This window comes from Ostrinia nubilalis, chromosome 20, assembly GCF_963855985.1.
Source record: "Ostrinia nubilalis chromosome 20, ilOstNubi1.1, whole genome shotgun sequence".
NCBI classification, from domain to species: Eukaryota; Metazoa; Arthropoda; class Insecta; order Lepidoptera; family Crambidae; genus Ostrinia; species Ostrinia nubilalis.
The window spans coordinates 7,797,849-7,819,030 of record NC_087107.1 but is presented as its reverse complement, the minus strand read 5'-3'; the positions used below and the strand labels follow the sequence as shown (position 1 = coordinate 7,819,030).

At 36.9% G+C, this 21,182-nt stretch overlaps 1 protein-coding gene and 1 non-coding gene across 2 annotated transcripts in view; both read left to right on the top strand.

The window, feature by feature from the left end:
- The window catches only part of LOC135081881 (semaphorin-5B), a 70,767-nt gene extending 51,482 nt beyond the window's left edge, over nucleotides 1-19,285 (top strand). The window contains exons 8-20 of the mRNA XM_063976665.1: nucleotides 464-625; nucleotides 1,054-1,351; nucleotides 1,746-1,953; nucleotides 2,322-2,477; nucleotides 3,157-3,360; nucleotides 3,748-3,996; nucleotides 4,173-4,249; nucleotides 4,548-4,767; nucleotides 5,836-5,994; nucleotides 7,043-7,189; nucleotides 8,786-8,905; nucleotides 14,856-15,001; nucleotides 17,722-19,285. Coding sequence (XP_063832735.1) covers nucleotides 464-625; nucleotides 1,054-1,351; nucleotides 1,746-1,953; nucleotides 2,322-2,477; nucleotides 3,157-3,360; nucleotides 3,748-3,996; nucleotides 4,173-4,249; nucleotides 4,548-4,767; nucleotides 5,836-5,994; nucleotides 7,043-7,189; nucleotides 8,786-8,905; nucleotides 14,856-15,001; nucleotides 17,722-17,958 — 2,383 coding nt within the window. The 3' untranslated portion in view covers nucleotides 17,959-19,285. The remainder of the gene's footprint in view (nucleotides 1-463; nucleotides 626-1,053; nucleotides 1,352-1,745; nucleotides 1,954-2,321; nucleotides 2,478-3,156; nucleotides 3,361-3,747; nucleotides 3,997-4,172; nucleotides 4,250-4,547; nucleotides 4,768-5,835; nucleotides 5,995-7,042; nucleotides 7,190-8,785; nucleotides 8,906-14,855; nucleotides 15,002-17,721) is intronic.
- LOC135081930 (U6atac minor spliceosomal RNA) lies at nucleotides 14,186-14,275 on the top strand. The gene has a single exon (XR_010259302.1). It is a non-coding gene; the product is annotated as a U6atac minor spliceosomal RNA (small nuclear RNA).
- Nucleotides 19,286-21,182: the final 1,897 nt, after the last annotated feature.

The window sequence follows — 21,182 nt, the reverse complement described above, 5'->3', positions numbered from 1 at the left end:
CTGATAAGAACATAAGTACACTTGCGCAAGTATGCTTGTTGTTATTGATAATGTACGTTTATTATTATTATTGGTATTATTCCATTATCGCCACTCAATTAGTGGTGCTAATTGGGTTCTTATGACCTATTTTGAATTATTATGAGGATAATAATCTAGTCTAAACTATATTTCAGTCAGTCAATTATAATAATTATAAATAGTCCTTTGGTAGTTAAATTTTGATGGCACACGGAAATTAATTTTCATCGAGTACCTACCTATTTGAGTCACCTATGTTTGATCATACTAAGGTGTAATTTAAGTTAAATAAATATTTACGCATTTTTCCCTATTCGTCTGTGAATCTAACATATTTTCTTATATGGGCGCAATTAAATGGTAGAGCAAAGAAATTTCAAATAAGTGCTTTTCACTTTTTCTCACCTGTTTTTTTTACATATTTTTCCTGTTCTTTCAACAGCAACAGCATAACCGGCAGTGCAGTATGCATCTACAACATGTCTGACATCCACGCGGCGTTTGAAGGTCCATTCAAGGTGCAGGACACCCCCACAAACACTTGGGAGCCAAGGTCTCCGAGCATACAGACTAAGGACCATTTTAGATGCAGACCTGATGCTAGGTGAGATTGTTAGACTGGTTTCTGAGAGGTTTCATTCGAGGGCACTAAAAATGTTTATTTTGAATCTATTTTTTCGAGCAATTACAAGAGAGCTGTAATAATATTAATTGTACTCGTATGTAGAATTATATGTTCGTGACTTTACTGATAGTGATAGTGTGTCATCATAACTTTAGTCATCTTAAAATAACATAAAGTTAGTGCCAACTAGAAACCCGCCCATGTTATAATATCAATGTTGTCAAATAAAAATGGTTGAGGACAGTACAGTGACAAAGAACTGACAACTCAATTTTTGAACGATCTCCACACCAAGAAGCTCTCAGTAGTTTAGTAGTTTTTTAAGCACATTTCAGTCTTGGTAGTTTTTATCATTTGTTTTTTGATTCAAAATCATAGTACCCTATAACTTTGAATATTTCTTACAGCACGCACCAAGCTATAGAATACCACAACTACAAACTAATGTACGAGTCCATCCAACCCATTTCTGGGGAGCCTGTCTTCAAGGTTACCCCGCATCGCTTCACACACGTCACTGTTGACGTCACGCAAACGAAGAGCGTGGGGAAACAGTTCGTCGTGTTCGTGTCCACACAGGCTGGGGAAGTTATGAAGTTGGCGGTTTTACCCCGTTTCGTGGGAGCGTGCTTGGTGGAGGTGTGGAAGTTGGGAGACGGAGAAAGGAGTCTTGACGTGCAAGCGATGCAGTTTGTGAAAGAGACTGTAAGTATAATTTTATTTAACAGAGTAAAAAATTAGTTTGAGGCCTCAAAATACCAGATTTGCTTGCCTAACTAAAGCATTATTTACTTAATTAAAAAAAGTCTTGAACACGACTGCGTAACTTATCTAGTTGCCATCTCTTAAGGAAAGCTAAATTGATTAACTACGTATAAAAATTTTCTTTATCCCCCAGAAGTTACTGCGATTCCCCAATTAAACTTCCATCCCCTATAGTACCTCATTCAAGTTTTATTTTTGTGGCAAACAGTAAGCTTAAGTAACCCAAACATTCAAAGTACAACCTTTTTCTTTGAATTTAGTATGAAAAGGCTAGTCTATTTCGATTGAAGGAAGTATTTTATTGTCTTCAATATCTGTATTCTTTTGCCTCCAGATGTCGGTTTACATCGGCAGTTCCAACGGCATTCTCCGCATTGGTAGCGAGCGCTGCGAACGCTACAAGAGTCGCTCCGGCTGCGTCGGCGCAAGCGACCCGTACTGCGCTTGGGATAGCGCAAGGGAAATCTGCGTGAGGGTCAGAGGAAGGACTGACCCGGAGTTGGTTCAGAACACTGGGAGTTGCCCGACTTCGACCACACCTGGTAAGTGTCTCATTTCTTTCATTGTGGAAGATTTTAAGAGTCTACAAGAGTTGCTCCGGCTACGTCGGCGCAAGCGACCCTTACTGCGCTTGGGATAGCGTAAGGGAGGTCTGCGTGAGGGTCAGAGGAAGGACTAATCCGGAGCTGGTTCAGAACACCGGGAGCTGCCCGACTTCGACCACACCTGGTAATTGCCTCATCTCTTTATTTTCATATCGTTCGTTTCAGCCCCCATTTCTGATATTAAATGAAGATGACATAAAGTTCAAATTCTATCCAAATCCATTGAGGAGTATTTTCATTTAGTTGCTTGCTCCTACTTTCTGCCTAATCAAATTCTTCGTTTCTAACGTTCCATTTTTTCACAGTGGACGGAGGCTGGTCGTCCTGGTCAACTTGGGCGCCGTGCATGCAAGACGGGACGTCCCATTCGGTTTACGGAGATGAAAAGCCTGATATGTGCATGTGCCGCACGCGCCGGTGCGACAACCCCAAACCGGCCAATGGAGGACTGAGTTGCCATGGTAAGTAATTTTTGCAGTGCAAAAATTTCGCTAAAGGTATTGATAACAAGTGCAAAAATCGATAAAAACTGGGCCAATTGAGGGTTTTTTAAAAATTAAATAACACTAGGTAACATACTCGTAGGTACAGTTAAAATAATAAATAAATGATTTATGCTTCTGATGAGTATTGATTTGTATTCTAATAAGAAATGGCCACAACGCATTGTTACGAGCTGTGGTTTAATCAACCACATAATCGTTGATAGTCATTTGTTATTTCAACATAGGGGTTTCGTGGGAAAATCGAGCGGACAGTCATTTGTTATTATTTCGAATACCTACTCATATTGGCAGTCTGAATCACATTTCTACAGTCTTTTGTTTTCTTCTTTTTCCAATTTGCAGCCAACTGAGTGAGGTTCTAAATTTAAAATGTTCGAATGTCGATTTTATTTTTAAAATGATTGAGACCTCGGACAAACTCTGTGGTCGACTTATTGGCGGGAAAGTGAAGCGTACCACGTTTTGGCGCAGTTACACGCGGGAAATTGACCGCGACCGCGGGAAATTGAAGTATGGGCGACGCATGGCGAAGCTAACTGAAGTTCGTGTTTACACTGTATGTCTCAATCAATTTCCCGCACAGTGTAAATGCGCCATTAAGTTCCCTACTGTCATTTGTTTATTTTATTTCTAGGTCCGCAAATATCCGTAACCAACTGCACAGTCCATGGCGGCTGGTCACCGTGGTCGGGATGGTCAGAATGCTCCGCGTCCTGCGGTATTGCGGTCAAGTCGCGCCGGCGGTCGTGCTCCGCCCCCGAGCCCAAGTTTGGAGGCCGAGTCTGTGTCGGCTTGGATTCGCAAGATGTGTACTGCTCTAATCTACCTCCATGTCCTGGTGAGATACTTATTCGAATAACTATTTGTAAGAAAATAACAAATTAATATTGGCAAGTGTAGTAAATAAAATGCCTTTACGTATTTCCTTAACTTTTTAACTTCATTGGTGTCAAGAATTTTCTTGACAATTATTTAAAAAAAAGTACATTGTATATTTTTTTTCAAATCAATTATAGGCTTTTAATATTGATTCTTTCCCTCCGTTTAGATTTAAAAATGGTGCATGGCTACATACCACTTAACTTAATTACCTAAGTACGAAAAGAAGCTCTGATTTCTGGATTCTATCAATAGCATTCCAGTACTCCTTCCCAAATGATGTCACGAAGACCTCTCTTTTCACCCAGTCTTCATCTTAAGTCATAAAACTAACTCAAAATTTCAGATCCAGAACTAGCCCCGATAGACGGAGGCTGGTCATCCTGGGGTCCCTGGTCTGCTTGCACCAGCGCTGGTGGGGCCAACTGTGGCCCTTCAGCTGGGTGGAAGGAACGCAAAAGGAACTGCTCGGACCCGGCCCCCAAGCATGGCGGCGCTGACTGCGAAGGCAACAAGACTGAGAGGCAGATCTGTGATCTGCGACCCTGCGAAGTTAGGAAGGCTACAGCTTGGACCCCGTGGGTCCAGATTCCTGGTAAGTGTTTTTCATTTTTTTTGTAAAACCACTTGAGGTCGAAGATAAAATGTGTTTATAAGATTTCAGTGTTACTTAGTTCAGTGGGCGATGAGGTTATTTATGCACAGGACCTAACAGTTTCTTGAAAATTTTCAAATTACCGCCAGGACTTGATTGTCAATTTGTATTTTCAGATAACTCGTCAGAAGGCAGTTACATGGAGAAGCGATTTAAATTCTTATGCAAAGCTCAGTCACCAGAACAAATCAAGGTTAGCTTTAATAACTCTTCTATATCCTTTATTTTGAACAGTTTGTTTCAATGTCAGAAGTCTATGAGGACTCAAGGTCATCAAGTTTGTCACGAGGGCAGGTTCCCGATGGAAGAAGAACTTATATTTTCCGACTATATGTAAATAAACTCTTAGGCTGGGTTGCACCATCTTACTTTGAATTTAACAAACGTCAAAAACCTGTCAAACTCCATACAAAAACAGCGGTTATCGTTAAAGTTACGGTCAAAGTTAGGAGGTGCAACTCAGCCTTATGCTTTATGTCTTATTTTTCCAGCTATCCCTAGCCAAAGAAGAAGAAAGGTACTGCACCGGTCGCGGCCGGTGTAGCAGCGAGCCCTTAGAAGAGGACAATGGGTGGGAGCCCTGGGGCGCCTGGGGGACTTGCTCCGCCGTCTGCGGCGGGGGACAACAGGCCCGCACTAGGAGGTGTAGGAGGCAGCCCTGTTCTGGATCCCCTGAGATGCTTAGGGCTTGCAATACGCATGCTTGTTCAGGTGAGCGGATAGTACTATAAAGTGTTTTTTTCCAGATGATCTTTTCCAAAGGGATGGCACTGACTGAGCTCGTAAAAGAAGACAATGGTTTGCCCTGGGGGACTTGATCCGCAGTCTGCGGCGGGGGACAACAGGCCCGCACTAGGAGGTGTAGGAGACAGCCCTGTTCTGGCTCTCCTGAGATGCTTAGGGCTTGCAATACGCATGCTTGTTCAGGTAAGAGGGTAGCACTCTAAAGTGTTCTTTTCCAGCTGTTCTTTGGCACAGAGATGGCATCTACTGACTGAGCTCTTAGAAGGGGATAGCCAATGGGAAGCCGTGGGTCCGCGTGGAGCCCTTAGAAGAAGATAACGGGTGGGAGCCCTGGGGCCCCTGGGGGACTTGCTCCGCAGTCTGAGGCGGGGGACAACAGGCCCGCACTAGGAGGTGTAGGAGACAGCCCTGTTCTGGCTCTCCTGAGATGCTTAGGGCTTGCAACACACACGCTTGTTCAGGTGAGAGGATAGCATTGTTAGGTTCCTTTTTCCAGCTGATCTTTAGCAAAGAGAATTTACCTACTGACCGAGCTCTTAGAAGGGGACATCGGATGGGAAATCCTGGGGAATTTGCTTCACCATCTGTGACGGGGAACAACAGGCTCGTACAGTCCTGTTCTGGCTCTACTGCAATGCTTTGGGCTTACAACATGCACGCTTGTTCAAGTGAGAAGATAGCATTGTCAAGTTTATTTTTCTAGCTGTTCTATTGCCTCTGTCAAGGGCTTGATCGAACTCGTAGATCTCTTCTTCATAGACTATGTTTGATACTGTAATTAAAAGCCAGCTTTAATATTTTCTCAACAAAAACTAGAAAAAGTATTTAGTTAGGTCTGGCTCAAATTCTTTATTATTATGCAGACCTTTTTCAGGGCACATAAACAAGTCCCAAATGTAACTTGCCCTACCTCCTGGTACTTGGTACAGCACTAGCTGATATGTTATCCTAACATATCAGCTAGATAGAAAAAATGTCATAGAAACTCAGTATTTTGCTAATAAAATGTTCATGACCAAATTTCTTCAATTCCAGGGGAATGGTCCTGCTGGAGCGAATGGGGCGAGTGCACCGGCGGCTGCGGCGAGGGCGGCGCCACCGGGCACCGAACCCGCACCCGCAAGTGTCTCTCTCCTGAGGGCTGCGACGCTGGCGCCGCTATGGAGAGGCGGGTGTGCGTCAATAACTGCGCTGGTGAGTGTTTATTGGAAATAAGTGGTTTTAAATAAAGTTCAAAATGGATAGATCAATAGAAAGTTGAAAGCATTTCAACTTCAACGATTAAGATCCTAAAGAAATTAGAGCAAAAAATGGGAGCATTCACATCTTCCCCCGACAGGCATTTGGCACCTAACACTCAATGTGTGCGGAAAGCGTGGCGTTGCCATCACAAAAATACATCTGTCATAGTTGCTATTGTAGTTATTTTAGTACGAGAAAAATGGTTTCGCACTACGTCAAATACGGATTTAGAAATGTAAGTCGGATGACGGAAATCAGACCTAGTCAATTGCCATACAACTAGTTCTGCGACTACTCCGGATTCAGATCGGTTTGGATTGGACGTAGTTTAGTGCTCTTGATTTAATTAGTTCAAAAGAAGTAGGCAACATCAGGCCTGTCTGTTCATCTCCGCGAGTTTACATCGAAAACAAAACAAGCACGATGGCCCACCTACAGGATTACTATTCGACAAGGCCTCACATACGAACGAGCATTGACTCATGCACTCGTATTCTTGTGTATAATGGAAAAAAATAAAGAAAATGGATTACTAAATACTGTGCAGTATTTAACTGCCTAAATAATAATAAAAACACAGAATGTACTTTTTTAAGTTGCCTGAAGACACTGAGAGGTAAATAAGTGGTTAATATTATTCATGATAATTTATGCATAATCATGTATTTCCTCCGCCATTTTCTGCAGTTTGGCACCTCACGTCACACTTCATTTTACCGAAGTCAGCCCTATGGCTTCGGAGCAGTACCGATCACTGACGTTTGTCAACAAAATGGTGCTTGACTCTTGAGACGAGCTAAATTATACCATATTGTTAATGACATTGAGCATATTATACATTTTTTAAATACTTTCGCGAAGTAAACCTTCTGTACGTAGTACTTATTATTATTCTGTGGTAACATGTATTGTATTGTAACATCTTTTTGTACGTTGCAACATATAACGTCAACGTTGCAACATATAACATCGATTTCAACAAATGAACTCTTCGTTACAGAATCCGAAGCCGGCTGGGGAGAGTGGGGCGGCTGGTCGGCGTGCGACAACGGGGAACGCGTTAGGAGAAGGGGATGTCGGTCCGGTGCCTGTGTTGGACCACAGCTGCAGGTCTCGCTGTGTTCTGATGACCAGGATATGGACAACGGTACGTGGCAATATAGTTTCATATTGAATAGTCAGTCGGAAAAGAAACGGGGAAATAGTCAGAAGACGCAGTTGCAAGTCTCGCTGTGCTCGGATGATCAGGAATTCAGGACATAGACAACAGTGCGTGGTTAATTTATTCCTCATTGGAATCTTGTTATACTCTGACTGAAGAGAAACAAGAAGTGTGTCGAAGTTGCTAATTGCTCATAAGATAGGCCCCCTTAATTGATATTTATTGTCCGTGGTGCATAATCTTTTCTTAAAGGTTTTAAACCTTTGTTTGTCACCTGTCATCCGCTTTGCAATGGAGGGAAGTCGAACCTTAATTTCGAACTCCTCCTATGTTCTTCTGATTAATTTCGTTGCGGGTCCAATGACAGTTTAACTTTCCCCCGGGACAAACTTGACCTTCATTGGTTGGGTTTTTGTGGCGGTCAAGCTGTAGATCCTGGCTACACAGGAGTTGCAGTGGTGGGAACGAGAGGTGGGAATAGTCCCGTAAGAAGTGTGTCTGGAGGAGGGGATGCCGCTCCGGTGCCTGCGTGGGTCCACAGCTGCAAGTCTCACTGTGTTCTGATGACCGGGATATGGACAACGGTGCGTGATAATTTTATTGTGACTCTTCAGTTTCTGCCAATAGGAAGAGAAACGGGAAATGTGTTAGGAGACGAGGCTGCAGGTCCTCGTTAGGAAGTGGAAAATGATACGGTCATCCTCATTGGTAATTTGTTACGTATACGACTGAAGGGGATACTTCGGGTTGTTATTTATTGGTAATGGGAAGAGAAACGGCGAGCGCGTGAGGAGGAGGGGATGCCGGTGTTCTGATGACCAGGACATGGACAATGGTACGTTTAGTCCTCAAGTGGAGAACACTGCCTGAAACAAACAAGTGAAGTCAATATAAACCTTGTAAAAACTGATACATACCCCTCTGAGCCAGAATGCCCTTCCCTAAGCTAGATTATAAGCTACGTAGATATGGCTCCGTATTGTCTAAAAAACGCATTTCACTATGTTTTTTTAAACTGATACTCATCTTATTAAGAAACCCAAAAAGTTAATTTCCTGCCATTGATTAAAAAAACTTTCCGGCCTACCCACCATTAAAATTTTGCAATCAGAAGTGGAATTGTGTAAAGCAATCGTAATCATTCGACAGTTCATAACTTACGATAAAGTCAATAAACAAAGCGTTTGACAGAATAATCGTACGTTATGAATTGTCAAATGATTACGGTTGCTTTACACAATTCCACCTCTAGTCCCGAAAAATACTCGCTATCATGGATTTCAAAATTGGATGATCATGTCAATGAGGGCTATCGTTTTAGCGCTCACCAGTTAGCGCCACTGTAGAGTAAGGTCCTGTCACTTGCTAGTAGCGAAGACAGTGGCGCCAACTTGTGAGCGCTAAAGTGGCAGGAGGACTATCGCATTTGCACTCATCAAGATGGCGCCACTGTAGAGTAAGGTCCTGTCAATCGCCAGGGGTGCCAATTGTTAAGTATAAAAACGATAGCCCTCATTGGCCAATATGTAGGTAATGAGTGGTACTTTGCTGCAAGCCTAATAAAACAATTTTTCATTTCAGAACTATACGCGATGCCAGCCTACAGCCAGAACGTGGAGATGGCGTCGTTCGTCACGATGTCAGAGGAGTCAATGAGTGTTGCCAGCATCGTCGGCTGCGTGGTAGCCGCTTTTGTTATGGGTAAGCATTTAACTTTGTGGAAATTATTGGGGGATGTCTATGTTCAGCATTGGACGTCCTATGGCTGAAACGATGTTATTGATGATGCATTTAATAATACCAGCTAAAATAATATATAACACATTGAACGCCGAGATGCTAGACACAATGGAAATTGAGAATGTTACTAGGTATGCAAAATCACTTGAAACCTATGTTACAGTTAAGCTTTTACATTTACAAATACATAAGTTTTTATTTCATTCAAAAATACCCAGTAGTTATGATTTTATAGGCATTCAAAGTTCGCTTAAATATTGAGTCCCGCCGACGGTCACGTGACCCCGTGTGACGTACATTCACAGCGTCCGCTCACTAGAAAACGGATATAAACATGGGCATTTCTCCACTAAATGGAAAATCGCTGTCCCAAGCTAAATTTATGTAGTAAACCTTAAAATTTCTCAGGTTTTTGTATCAATACCAACATAGAATTAGGTATTCTTAGCATGACATAGCATATTTAGTAATTTAATCATGGAATATTCGAATAAATAACCTCAAACGTCTCAAATCACAGTCCCCTGGTACGTCCCTTTTCCAGAATTACACATATTGTTACAAATATTTAATTTATTGCTGTTGATATTTGAATAAAAAATATCCAAATACATTAACAATAACAGTTAGCATCTTAATACATCACAAACAATGTTTACAATATAATTTTAATCAAAATATCCTTCTGAGAATGCTGTCCTCAAATTGTTAAAACATTCCCCTGTTAAAATTTTAAAACCGGTTTAAAGTCATATTTAGTTTTGGCGCAAAGCACTTAGATCGCGAAACGGAACGCAATAGGTGTTAAGGTTGTTCAGTTGTGTAGCTAGCGGGCAGCCGCTATTTTGTTTAATGCTACTACTGCGTCATCTGGTGAACCACGCGTCTCGGCCGTCAGTGAAAACATTCCCCTGGTGAGCCTTTTTTTTACTATTTTAAGAGTTTTAATAACGACAATTTGTTTAAATGAATTAATCTTCTAGTATGTAGCCACATAAGTTGCGTTTATTTTAATGTTTTTAAATGATATTGTTTTATGAAGTATTCACGTAAAAATAACATTCCCCTGGCGAACAGTCCCCTGTCATTTCATAGCACAGGGTACTGTTCATACCACAGGGAACTGTTCATACTACTGTTTTCCTAGGTTTTGACCACTAAAATAACGTCTTTTTAGTAGGTTTTATCTCAAAATGGCACCGAAAAAGAAGCTACGCGAAACATGAGAAGAATTTTTAGAACAAAAACGTATAGCTGTGCAATTATGATATCATCGACTTGAAACATTACCCTAAAAGAAAAATTGAAAAAAAGAAGAAAAAAGAAAAACTTTAAATAAAATCAGTTAAAGATATGAGTTGTCGTGAGCATAAGGCTGTAAAAAAGGTTTGGAGAGAGCACTGTGCTAAGTTTCGTGCAAAAAAGAAAGTCATGAAGACATAACAAATAATTTGTGTTTCTTTACGAGATCGAATCAGAAATGAGGAGATCCATAAACGAAATAAAGTCGGTGACATAGCCCGACGGATTAGCAAGCTGAAGTGGCAATAGGAAGGCACATAGTACGCAGAACTGATGGCCCATCGGCAGCAAGGTTCTGTAGTGGAGGCCGCGTGGACGTCCCACGCTGCGTTTTACGGTACACAAGGTGGACCGACGACATTATAAAGGTAGTAGGAAGGCGCTGGACGCAGGCCGCTACGAATCGATCAACATGGAAGTCTTTGAGGGAGGCCTATGTTCAGCAGTGGACGTCCTATGGCTGAAATGATGATGATGATGATGATGAACAAATAATTTCGGAAGGGAAAATACCTACATCTGATTCATAAGATTTCGCAGAAGAACATCAGGCGCCTTTAAGATCATCTGACCCAACACGAAATAACAAGAATAGCGTTTCAATATTACATTCACCAGAAACGGGGTCAAAAAACAAAAATAGCAGTAATAATGTTTTTTGTTTATTACTTTTTGTATTTTTTGGTTCTGTTTTAAAAGGCAGGATACTACATTTTTCATTATTATAAAAACTGACTTTAGTGTCATACAATTTAAGTCTTAAAACTTAATTGTACTTTTATGATCTAGTATCTTCTCTATGGTCCCCTCACAAAAAAGTGGCAATTTCCTGAGACAGTGAATACTGGTCTAGTGTTACACCACTTGCTTCAGACCCAGAGGTTCCGGGTTGATTCCCAGTGGGGGCAAAATTTTCTGCTTGATTTGGTTTCTATAACTTATTTTAGCATAATAATTTCGTCCTTCGTTTTCCGAAAATCCTTTTACACGTCCCAGTATTAACACGCTCACTGCGAAACCATTTTTCGTAGACTTTCAGCCAGTGCGTATGAGGTCTTTTCGAGTCAATATTGAACTTCTTTACAGTGCGTATGAGACCTTTTCTGCCTCACAAAATATTGTTTCTAAAAATACTTTAAATATAGCTCAGAAAAGACAATATTGGCTTGAAACTTTTCTATTATAAACTTAAATAGATGTTTAACCTTAAACTAGCAGGATACTACATTTTTCATTATTATAAAAACTGACTTTAGTGTCATACAATTTAAGTCTTAAAACTTAATTGTTCGTTAAGTTTAATGCTACTGTTATTAGGCTTAAGAAAAGTCATTATAAATTAGTAATATTTGTTTTAATAATAATATTTTTTGTTTCAAAAACTTACATATTTTTATAATGGCAAAGAAAAATAAAGAGTTTGTTTACTCAAAGAAAAATACTAATTGTTTTTGTCCATAAGACATTCCCCTGGGTGGTTGCAACAGTCCCCTGTCGCAATTTTGCGAAAAATCGCCAATAACCCAAAAACTAAGGGGAAAATGTGTGGGCTTTTTTTAGATATGTATTTAAATTACTATTGCCCTGAATTTCGTTAACAAAATTTCTCAACATTTAATAAAATTACTTCAGGACAGTCTTGTATGGACGATTTTCCAAATAGCAGAGAAACACCCACATACTTAAATATTTTTTTTTGTAAATACAAACTTATTATACATATTAACACCCAGACCCATCACATAAATTAAAATTGAACCAAATCCAAACTTGATGCGATTGTGTCGTTTTATTGCGAATTACCTTCCAGCTCCATCATTATAGTCTTTTTCACCTAAGATGATCCGTATGACACTTCAAGGTTATCCATATTACGCATACTGTATATGCAGAATATTTTTGAAAAAATATTTGTATTGTATTAGCAATATAATAAAAAAAAATTAACCACTTGTCTTGAAATACATAGTAAAATCTGAGTCTATTGATTATATTTTAATTAAATACGATGTAAAAATATTTTTTATTTAATGTACGCAATGTGTGAAACGGAATAGATTTAGTGCTGGGGTATATGTTGTATAACAAAATCGATTACAAAATAGATTCATTAATCGATTGCAGTGAATACTTAGTTATTAAAAACATCACAAAAATCAACTATATTTTTCGATTGTTGACTTTAATAAAAGCATTGAAAATAAATTAATAGTTTTTAATTTAAAGAAATAGAGCCAGTACTTTTTAGGAAACGTTTTTTTGAACACGAAGTCCATGTAATTTGAATATTATCAATAAAAAATTGTTACAAAAATATTTGTAATTAAAAAAAAACATGTTTTTTGTTAAATGACACCTATACAAAATATTTCTCTAAAAGTAGGTTTTACTAACTCTTAGAAAACAATCGATAGATAAATCGCTATGGTTTAGTTATGTGACATCTCTATAACTTTCAAACTCGAAACGTCATACGGATCATCTTACGTGAAAAAGACTATAGACCCCGATTACTATATAGAATTAAAATACTCATCAATACAAAACGAACGAGCCCAAACTCGATGCATTTAAGTCGTTTTATTATAGAGTTCCTATGGCCACCTTCCAGCTCCATCATCAGATCAGCTCCATGTCATCATAATATTGCATGGTCATCCAAATCACATGTGTTTGCGAAATTTCAGCTTAATCGGTTGCCTGGAAGTGGGTCTTATGTTACATAATTAATTACGAGTAGTTAAAGGAAGGAGACTAAAAATTTAAGAACTAATTCATATTAGTTTTAGTAAATTAAAAGAGAAATAAAAAAAATACAAAAGTTTTTCAGGAAAGAAACGAGTATGATAAGATAGTCTTAATAGTCATAAAAGTTAATTAATTCCTGCAAATGTTCAGTTTGCAAGATTCCACCCATACAAATATGAGCCAGTCGTTGTAATATGACGTCACGCGCATAAAATGGCGGGCCGGCCGCCGCCCGCACTTTTAAAATTCAATATCTTGGAAACTAATTAACGTATCGAAATAATTCTTTCACGTGTATTTTTTATTTTTAACAGAGAATACAGAACGCTAAAAAACAAAATTAGTGAACATTCTTCATTGTATTGTTCGCGGCTCACCGGTGAGCCGCGTGGCGTCCAACGTGTTCCTCCTCCTTTACTAATAAAAAGTTACACGATCGATAAACACTTTTAAAATGTCATTCATTTCCATACCAACAAAACACTGTTTAACAAGCGTGTAATTAGTAAGGGGTAAGTGTTAATTTTTTTTTATGCATGACAAGGCGTTCTGCGTTCTGCGGTCAGGTCAAAGTGAACGCAGCCTGCATCATGTATTTGAACTAAGACAAAAGGAAGGTCAGGGAATAAAAGGACAGGGACGAATCCAGTGTGACAAATTCTTAAACTAACTAATAAAAATGTCAATAAAATGCTCCAAATATCTTGTAAACAGAAATTATATTTATGATATTGAAGCTTCTTTGATTGATACCATTTCAGTAGTTTTTTATTACAGTTGCGAAATTCTAGAGACGTGGATTGTTTAATTTATTCTTGGGACAAATCACGATTTTTATTATCTACCTTACGATTGTGTAAATAAACCAGTTAGGAACCCGCTATCTATGCGACATCCATGTGTTATCAAGGCACTAGCTTTTGATACAGTTTCGAAAAGTTGTCCACAGATGGCGTTAGTGTAATGAAAATGTAGGTCAACTCATGTTTTTCGCATTTAATATTTGAAAATAATGTTATTGCTTTTAGATTTGATATTTATTCGATTTCTAATTGCAGTAGGTTTCTGTAAATAGTTACAGCTTACATGTTTTATGTCATTATATCTAAAAAATTATGAAAATACCTGCATCGCGGTGTCGAAGTTTTTTATCGTGGTTAGTATATAAGAAAATTTTCATGCTCTACCATCGTGTCTATTGAAAGGAGAGACGGTTAGCACTCCCCTTGACAAGGATGGAACACATAAAATGGTTAAGGCACAACTTGACCACATTTTTTTGAGGAAGCCATTTTAGATTATTAATGAAGTTTACAAGTTTTTATTATGTCTTTCTGTTATTTACAGTTGATAACGTTTTTAATCCATTTGTAAATTTTTTAAACTTGCTCAAGTACTGGGGATCGGAAACGAATTAATTTGTAATTATGTATTTAATTTGTTAAACGTAACTGTTATATTATGAAATAATCTTACATGTTTCAAGAATTTGCTTAGAATTACAGAAGTACATTAGGTATTATTATGTAGGAAGAATTATTGTTTTAGGATTTTTTAAACAAATGATGATGTGATTCTGTACAGAATTTTACACAAAATTTAAAGTAGGTCACTTAAGTTTCACAACACCGATCGGAACTAATATCAAATCCAATTAATTAGTAGTAGAATCCATACAGTCCACTAATACACTAACGAAGAGCAAAGATTTGATTGTTTGAATTGGCTCCGAAACTGCTAGAGCGCTTTGAAAAAATATTTCACCATCTTACATTATTTCTAATAAACATAGGCGGTATGAAGTTCGCCGGGTCCTAATACCTAATATTCGCATAGATATTAATTTTATATCGTTTCGCAGGCTGCCTCTCCTGCCTGGCGTGCGTAATCTTCGCCCAGCGCCGAGGGTCAAGATTCCCTTGGCACCGGCGCACTAGAGTGCCTTCCAGCCCGCACTATATCACTGCTAAACAAAACAGTTACGTCACTGTGCCTTTGAAGGAAGTGGTAAGTTGACTTTGGTATTGTTTCCAGAACAAGGCAGGTAGGTATTTGACCGTAATCGCACCTGATTTAAGTAAGATGCAGTCTAACGCCCGTATTCACAAATATTACTACGAGGTCTCAGAGTGTGCGTGGACGCACAGGGTGACACATGAACCAATCACAAGGCTCTATTCAACGCTGTGCGTTCGATTTTCTGCTTCTCTTAAGCAAGCATCGTTTGTGAATATGATCGTAAGATGGTACAGTCGCGGAATGAAAAGGTTCGTCAGTTTTCAAATTGATTCCTTCAACGAATCGCGAGCACATATTACCTTTTGAAACTATGTTACAGAATAATCTCGAGTTAGAGAAAATAATCTTTAACTGTTAGTCGGTAAAGTTCAAAATTATTCAGATTAAAGTTTGACATTTATCTTGTCAAGAAGATTATTATGATTGATAAACTAAAACCTTCTTGTTGGTTCAACCTGCCATTATTATTTCTATTAAATAAAAAAAAATACATTTTGTAACATTGCACTGATGGGATAGAAAAATAAGCAAAACCTTCTTCGTTAGCAAACGTCACATTTATTTAAATGTTAGCAGCACTGTTTCTTGCACTGTTATGTTGGCAGGTTTGACTCTTACAGTACCTAGTGCAAGCGAAAACCGACACTAAGGTGACGAACCTTTTCATTCCGCGACTGTACATGAGTATTTCTCAAAAAAAATGTACGTAACGAAACGGTAGTAACGAAATAGTAAGGCCATAAGGCTTGTTATACATTGGCGAAATATTGTGAATGCTCTTCATTTATTCAATTCGAAATATTTGTAAGTATGCACCCACATACGGGGTAATATTAAGGGGTTAGAAATAAAATAAGGGAGTAATCATTCATACTATTTTAATAAAATTATTTATGTTCCATCATGTTTATCCATTTTGAGTCGTTCTCTGTAAGCTTTTTGCCTTTCGGCATTGGTTTTTGGCGGCATTCCTAAAAAAACAAAAGAAGTAATCACATAAAAACGTAATCTAAATTATTTTATTATTTTTTGCTGGTGGCACTTCTGTAAAGCAGATAGTATCCAATCCTTTTGTTATTGACGCTCTATATTTTTCGAAATAAACTAAGTAGTGAATATTACTATGCTTAGTCAGGTAATAACAGTATACACTCAGCACTATGTTGTACTTTTTCGTAACGTAACGAAATTCGTAAAAAACGTTACGAAATATTAGACAAAATGAGATCAGAAACAAGTATTTTTTTGATAAAAGCTGTTACAAGCAAATATAAAAGCTTAATAAATGTTCGTACCACACGTATTACAAAAAATAGTTAAATGAAGACTTATCGTTCTATATAAAATCGCTGATTTTACTTCCTGTTACGAAAAAGTAATCCCTCAAAACACACACGTTTTCACTGATTTTCGCGATAGATTTAATGGCGGAGACGTCAGGCCAACAGCCATTCAGAGTGCAGCTATTGTTGTCCGTGTAAAAAAAATATGGAATTGTTCAGAAACCATGGGAAAGTAGAAATAATCGTAACTAAAGAGTAAATAACGAAATAGTAAATGAGAGCGACTCATTTTGTTTTTTTGCTTTAAATTGCCAATTCATTATGACACCCCATAGAAAATCAATTTGATACAGAAACTGCGATTACTGTAGAACGATAATACAAAGAAATTTACAATAATTTAGTTACGTATCGCATTTTATGAAACAAAAACACATGAAAAAGCTAGGGTGGCAAACAGGTTTTTGTATGAAAGGTAAAAAAGGACTATTTTTAAAATATCTAAATATTTGGTAATAAGTAGGATTATAGCTATAATTCTTCGTTATCTTAAAGATTAATATTCATCCTTCAAAATTGTGTGTGTGTTTTTTTTGTGTGATGATTTATAAATATAAAACTTTTGAACTGTTTCAAAGCACACTTTTTTTTTTCAAAATGTACATTTTTTTTGAGAAATACTCACATACGAGTAGGTACCTGCCCTTCAAATGCCTATTCATTCATTCTCGCCATGAAAAGGTCCGGATTATAGTGTTCGAGAAAGTTACTAAAGAAATTGAGAAGGGGAATAATTATGTCTTATTTTTAGAATTGATGAATTTTATAAGATTTCAAACTTTCGCGTTCCATTTCAACTAAAATAAAATAAATAAATATCCTTGGACATTTTACACTGCGCTTCTAGTCCCAAACTAAGCAAAGCTTGTACTATGGGTACTAGACAACGGATATAAACATACTTAAATACTTTTTTTTTGTAAATACATACTTATTATACATAGAAAACACCCAGTCCAATACAAACAAATATGTTCATGCACACAAATGTTTGTACTGTGCGGGAATCGAACCCGCTACCTCCGGAATAGTAGTCCGTTTCGAACTACTACAACCATTACACCAAACGGCCGATACTAAAAATAGTAAGACAAGGGCCTTACTTTGATGTAAAAGTCATCAATTCAATGATCACTAATAATTTCCAGACATTTAATGTTAATCGTTTTTCTGATTGATTTCAAGGATTTCCATCTAAGTATATAAAAATAAATGTCGTCTATGAAAATCTACGAGTATTATCGTTTTTGGTCTGGTTCTCGATTGGTACTTATCTGGTTCTTAATTGGCAAAATAGCCTACCTTTAAAAAAAGTGATACTAATCTTGAATTGAATATTATTTTAAACTTGTTATTTGTCTACAGCCCCGCAAAGCGAAACGCCAGCCTTCTTTCACGGGCATCGGCGGCACCAGCGGCATCATCCTCTCCAAAAGCAACAACATAGCCAACGCCAACAACCATAACACCGCCATGACCACCCCCAAGCTGTATCCTAAGGCCATAGCTAATGAGTACGATTCCATGGGAACGTTAAGGAGGCACTCCAACCAGCCAAATAATAAAAGCAATTTGGACACTGAAGAAGATAAGTTTTATTAAAGTACTGAAGATGTAAAGGTGGATTCACATTGACGCGGGGCGTAAGTGGGGCGTACGTACAAATGACGTACGGTCTTGTGTGTTTTCAACGAGATTCTACAATACACGTCCACGCCATATAACAATGTGATAACACCTGAAAATTACTATGTCCTTCGCTTTCACTAATGCCAGTATTTTAAAGTGATTATGAGGGACTCAACTCAATATAATTGAAGTTTCAGAAGACCGTCCAGTTCAAGTGAAAATGGTATCGATGGATGATTTCAAATCTATTCACTTAGGTGATTATTACTATCCCGTAGATGTACATACATACATAACGGAGTTACTCTCTAGTTTAATAACTATGAATGTATGAAAATCAAACCTGGTTGTTTTTGGAACTATAAATGAAGTGTGTGTTAAATCAATACATATCATATTTAATTTGTTACTTGATTGAATCTCAGGCTGTGTTCTGATGATTCTGTTAGGTTGTGTTAAGAAGTAAACGTGCGATTTTGTACTTAAATGTATGTAAAACGATGTTTGTGATGATAACCCTAAGTTTTATTGTTTTTCATCTAAATTAATATGAGTTTTTGTGACAATCATGGTCAAATCGAATCTTGATACAATGTATAATTCCTATTGATCGTGGATTTTACTAACAGTGAGTTTTTTTGTTACTCAAGGTGTGGTGGATCTCTGATGAGCATTTTGTGTGAGAAAAAATGTTTTAAAATTATGTATGCGATTCAAAGTAAGTAAGTAGCTGTGGTTAGTTTGATAAGTAAAATCCAGTGCCATTAAAACTAAAACTATATAAGTAAATTCTAATACTATAAATGTAATTGTATGTAAACAACTATAAAAGTAGAGATTCAAATTATCATTAGTTAAATAAATTGAAGAAGCCAATACGTGCCATGTACATAGATATAAGTTTTGTACATATATTTTTATACATTTGACGATATATCGATAATTATATTCCATATTCATAATACAATATAATTGCCGACAATTGATTTCTGTTCAGTACAAACGGAGGTGCCTTGTGACGAATATTTACACAATATACAATTTATATATTTACAGATAACAGACTATATTAAAGTTGGATTGATATTCAACATGTTATTTGACTCATGTTGAGTCTATATTGTTATTGAATGTTGGTACTTGGAAATGTATAAAATACATACCTTCCGGGTGTAAAAGAAATGTCTGTTTCTTAAAATAAAAGTCCTGATAAAGAGGACGAATAATTAGCTAATCAAACTAGTTCATTTATCTTCTGGTGTATTTAGAAATCATCAAATGTGTTTATATCTGGAGGTATGTATGTGTGAGTATTTTATATTGTTTATATTAATGATAGTGAATGTAATTTTGTTGTATTCAATTTAGATTAAAGTAGAATGATGAATAATTGAAAGCAGTAGCAAAACTTTTTTATTTATTTAATTAATTACAAAATAGTTCGTGCTGTGAAAAGCATGGAAGTCATTTAATTATTTTTCAGAGTAAATTAAAAATCAATGTAATTTTTTTTTATTATTGACATACATTTAATTTTTATTTTGTTTTAGTTTTAGTTTTGAGTTTTCTTGGACGTTGAAGATTTGTTACTGTAGGTACGTGACTGGTAGTCAATGCTGTGAATGATATTTTTTACTTTTTATAAATTTTATAATGCCTTCGTGTATGCGTATTATTTAAGAGGCTTTCCCTTAACTCACCGATAGCTTTTTATTTGTCTACGTTCTTGTGATTTGCTTAGCTGAAATGGACCTCATCAGTAAAAAGTTAAAATTATGATTATAAAATAAATATTTTTAAAGCAAAGCAAAAAAAAAAAGTGCAAATACTTAGGCTCTGTTTTCATTTTTATACTAGAATCTGTAAAGGATGTTCTAAAATTGTCAAGAAAGCCTTGTATATAATTGAGACTATTGTACAAGAAATGGACAGAGAAGTATGTGGGCCTTGCCCCGGGTCATTGACAAATACACACGTACGGAACACGCCCCGCGAATGTCCCATACAGTATGAATATACCTTTATTTCTTCGAAATTACGAATAAAATTAATTTCCAATTAATTTTAAATCACTGATGTGGTTCATTCTAAGAAATCTTTATTTTATCATTCCCGAATGTTTTATTATTAAAGTTGTTAATTATTTAGTTGCTGTACATTGTTGATAAGCTAACCTACGTGAAGTAACAATAAAGACTGTCGAATTATTTATTATTTTTATTTTCGGAATAGTAATATTTCGGTTACCAATATTGCGTAACTAATAAAAATACAATTTCGCCGATAAACAAGCCCTTCATTATTTATTTATTATTAAAAATATTCTTTTAATATTCATAGAACTGCCTAACATATACAAATTATTCCAGTTTCATGAGTTTCTTAATGGCGGGAATAAATATTATTTTAAGGTACTAAGTAGTTATATCAACCCATTATCAAATTATTATCAAGAATAGACTTATCTGAGTACCTTAACGGTAAACAAGGTATCGTTTTTGACACACACGTTAACCGAAGAAGCTTCTAAAATGAAGTCAATTTACTTTCATGATACACAATACCTTTTATTAAAGTTGAACGAACCGTGGTATTTTGTTCGATGTTTTTGATTGACACATGATATTATCCTGGAGGAAATAAGACATCCATTGTGAAAGAAAATGTGAGGAAGATACAGTTATTTCAGTGTTCAATAACCTTTCAGTATTGTTGTTAAAGGGTATCTTTCAAAGAATTTCTTTGGTCACAAGCTACAAACACGATATAGGGTGTCATTAGGGTTCCGTACCTCATAAGGAAAAAACGGAACCCTTATAGGATCACTTTGTTGTCCGTCCGTCCGTCTGTCAAGACCCTTTATCTCAAGAACGCGTGAACGTATCAAGCTGAAATTCACATGAAATACTCAGGTCTATTGTCCCTTTAAGCTGTGAAAATATCAAACTTCTAAGCCAAGCCAATCAAAAGATACAGCCGATTATGTCGATATTTTCAACAAATTTTCGACACTCGCAAAGGAATCAAAACCTACAGGATACTTCCCGTAAACTCAGAATCTTGAAATTTGGCATAAAGCATTGTCATATAATGCAAATATAGGAAAAATTGCGAAAATTTCATTTTTTTAGTTATATGATATAATAAAAATATTTTAATAAAATGAAACTTACTACCTTATTTCTCACGAACGAATA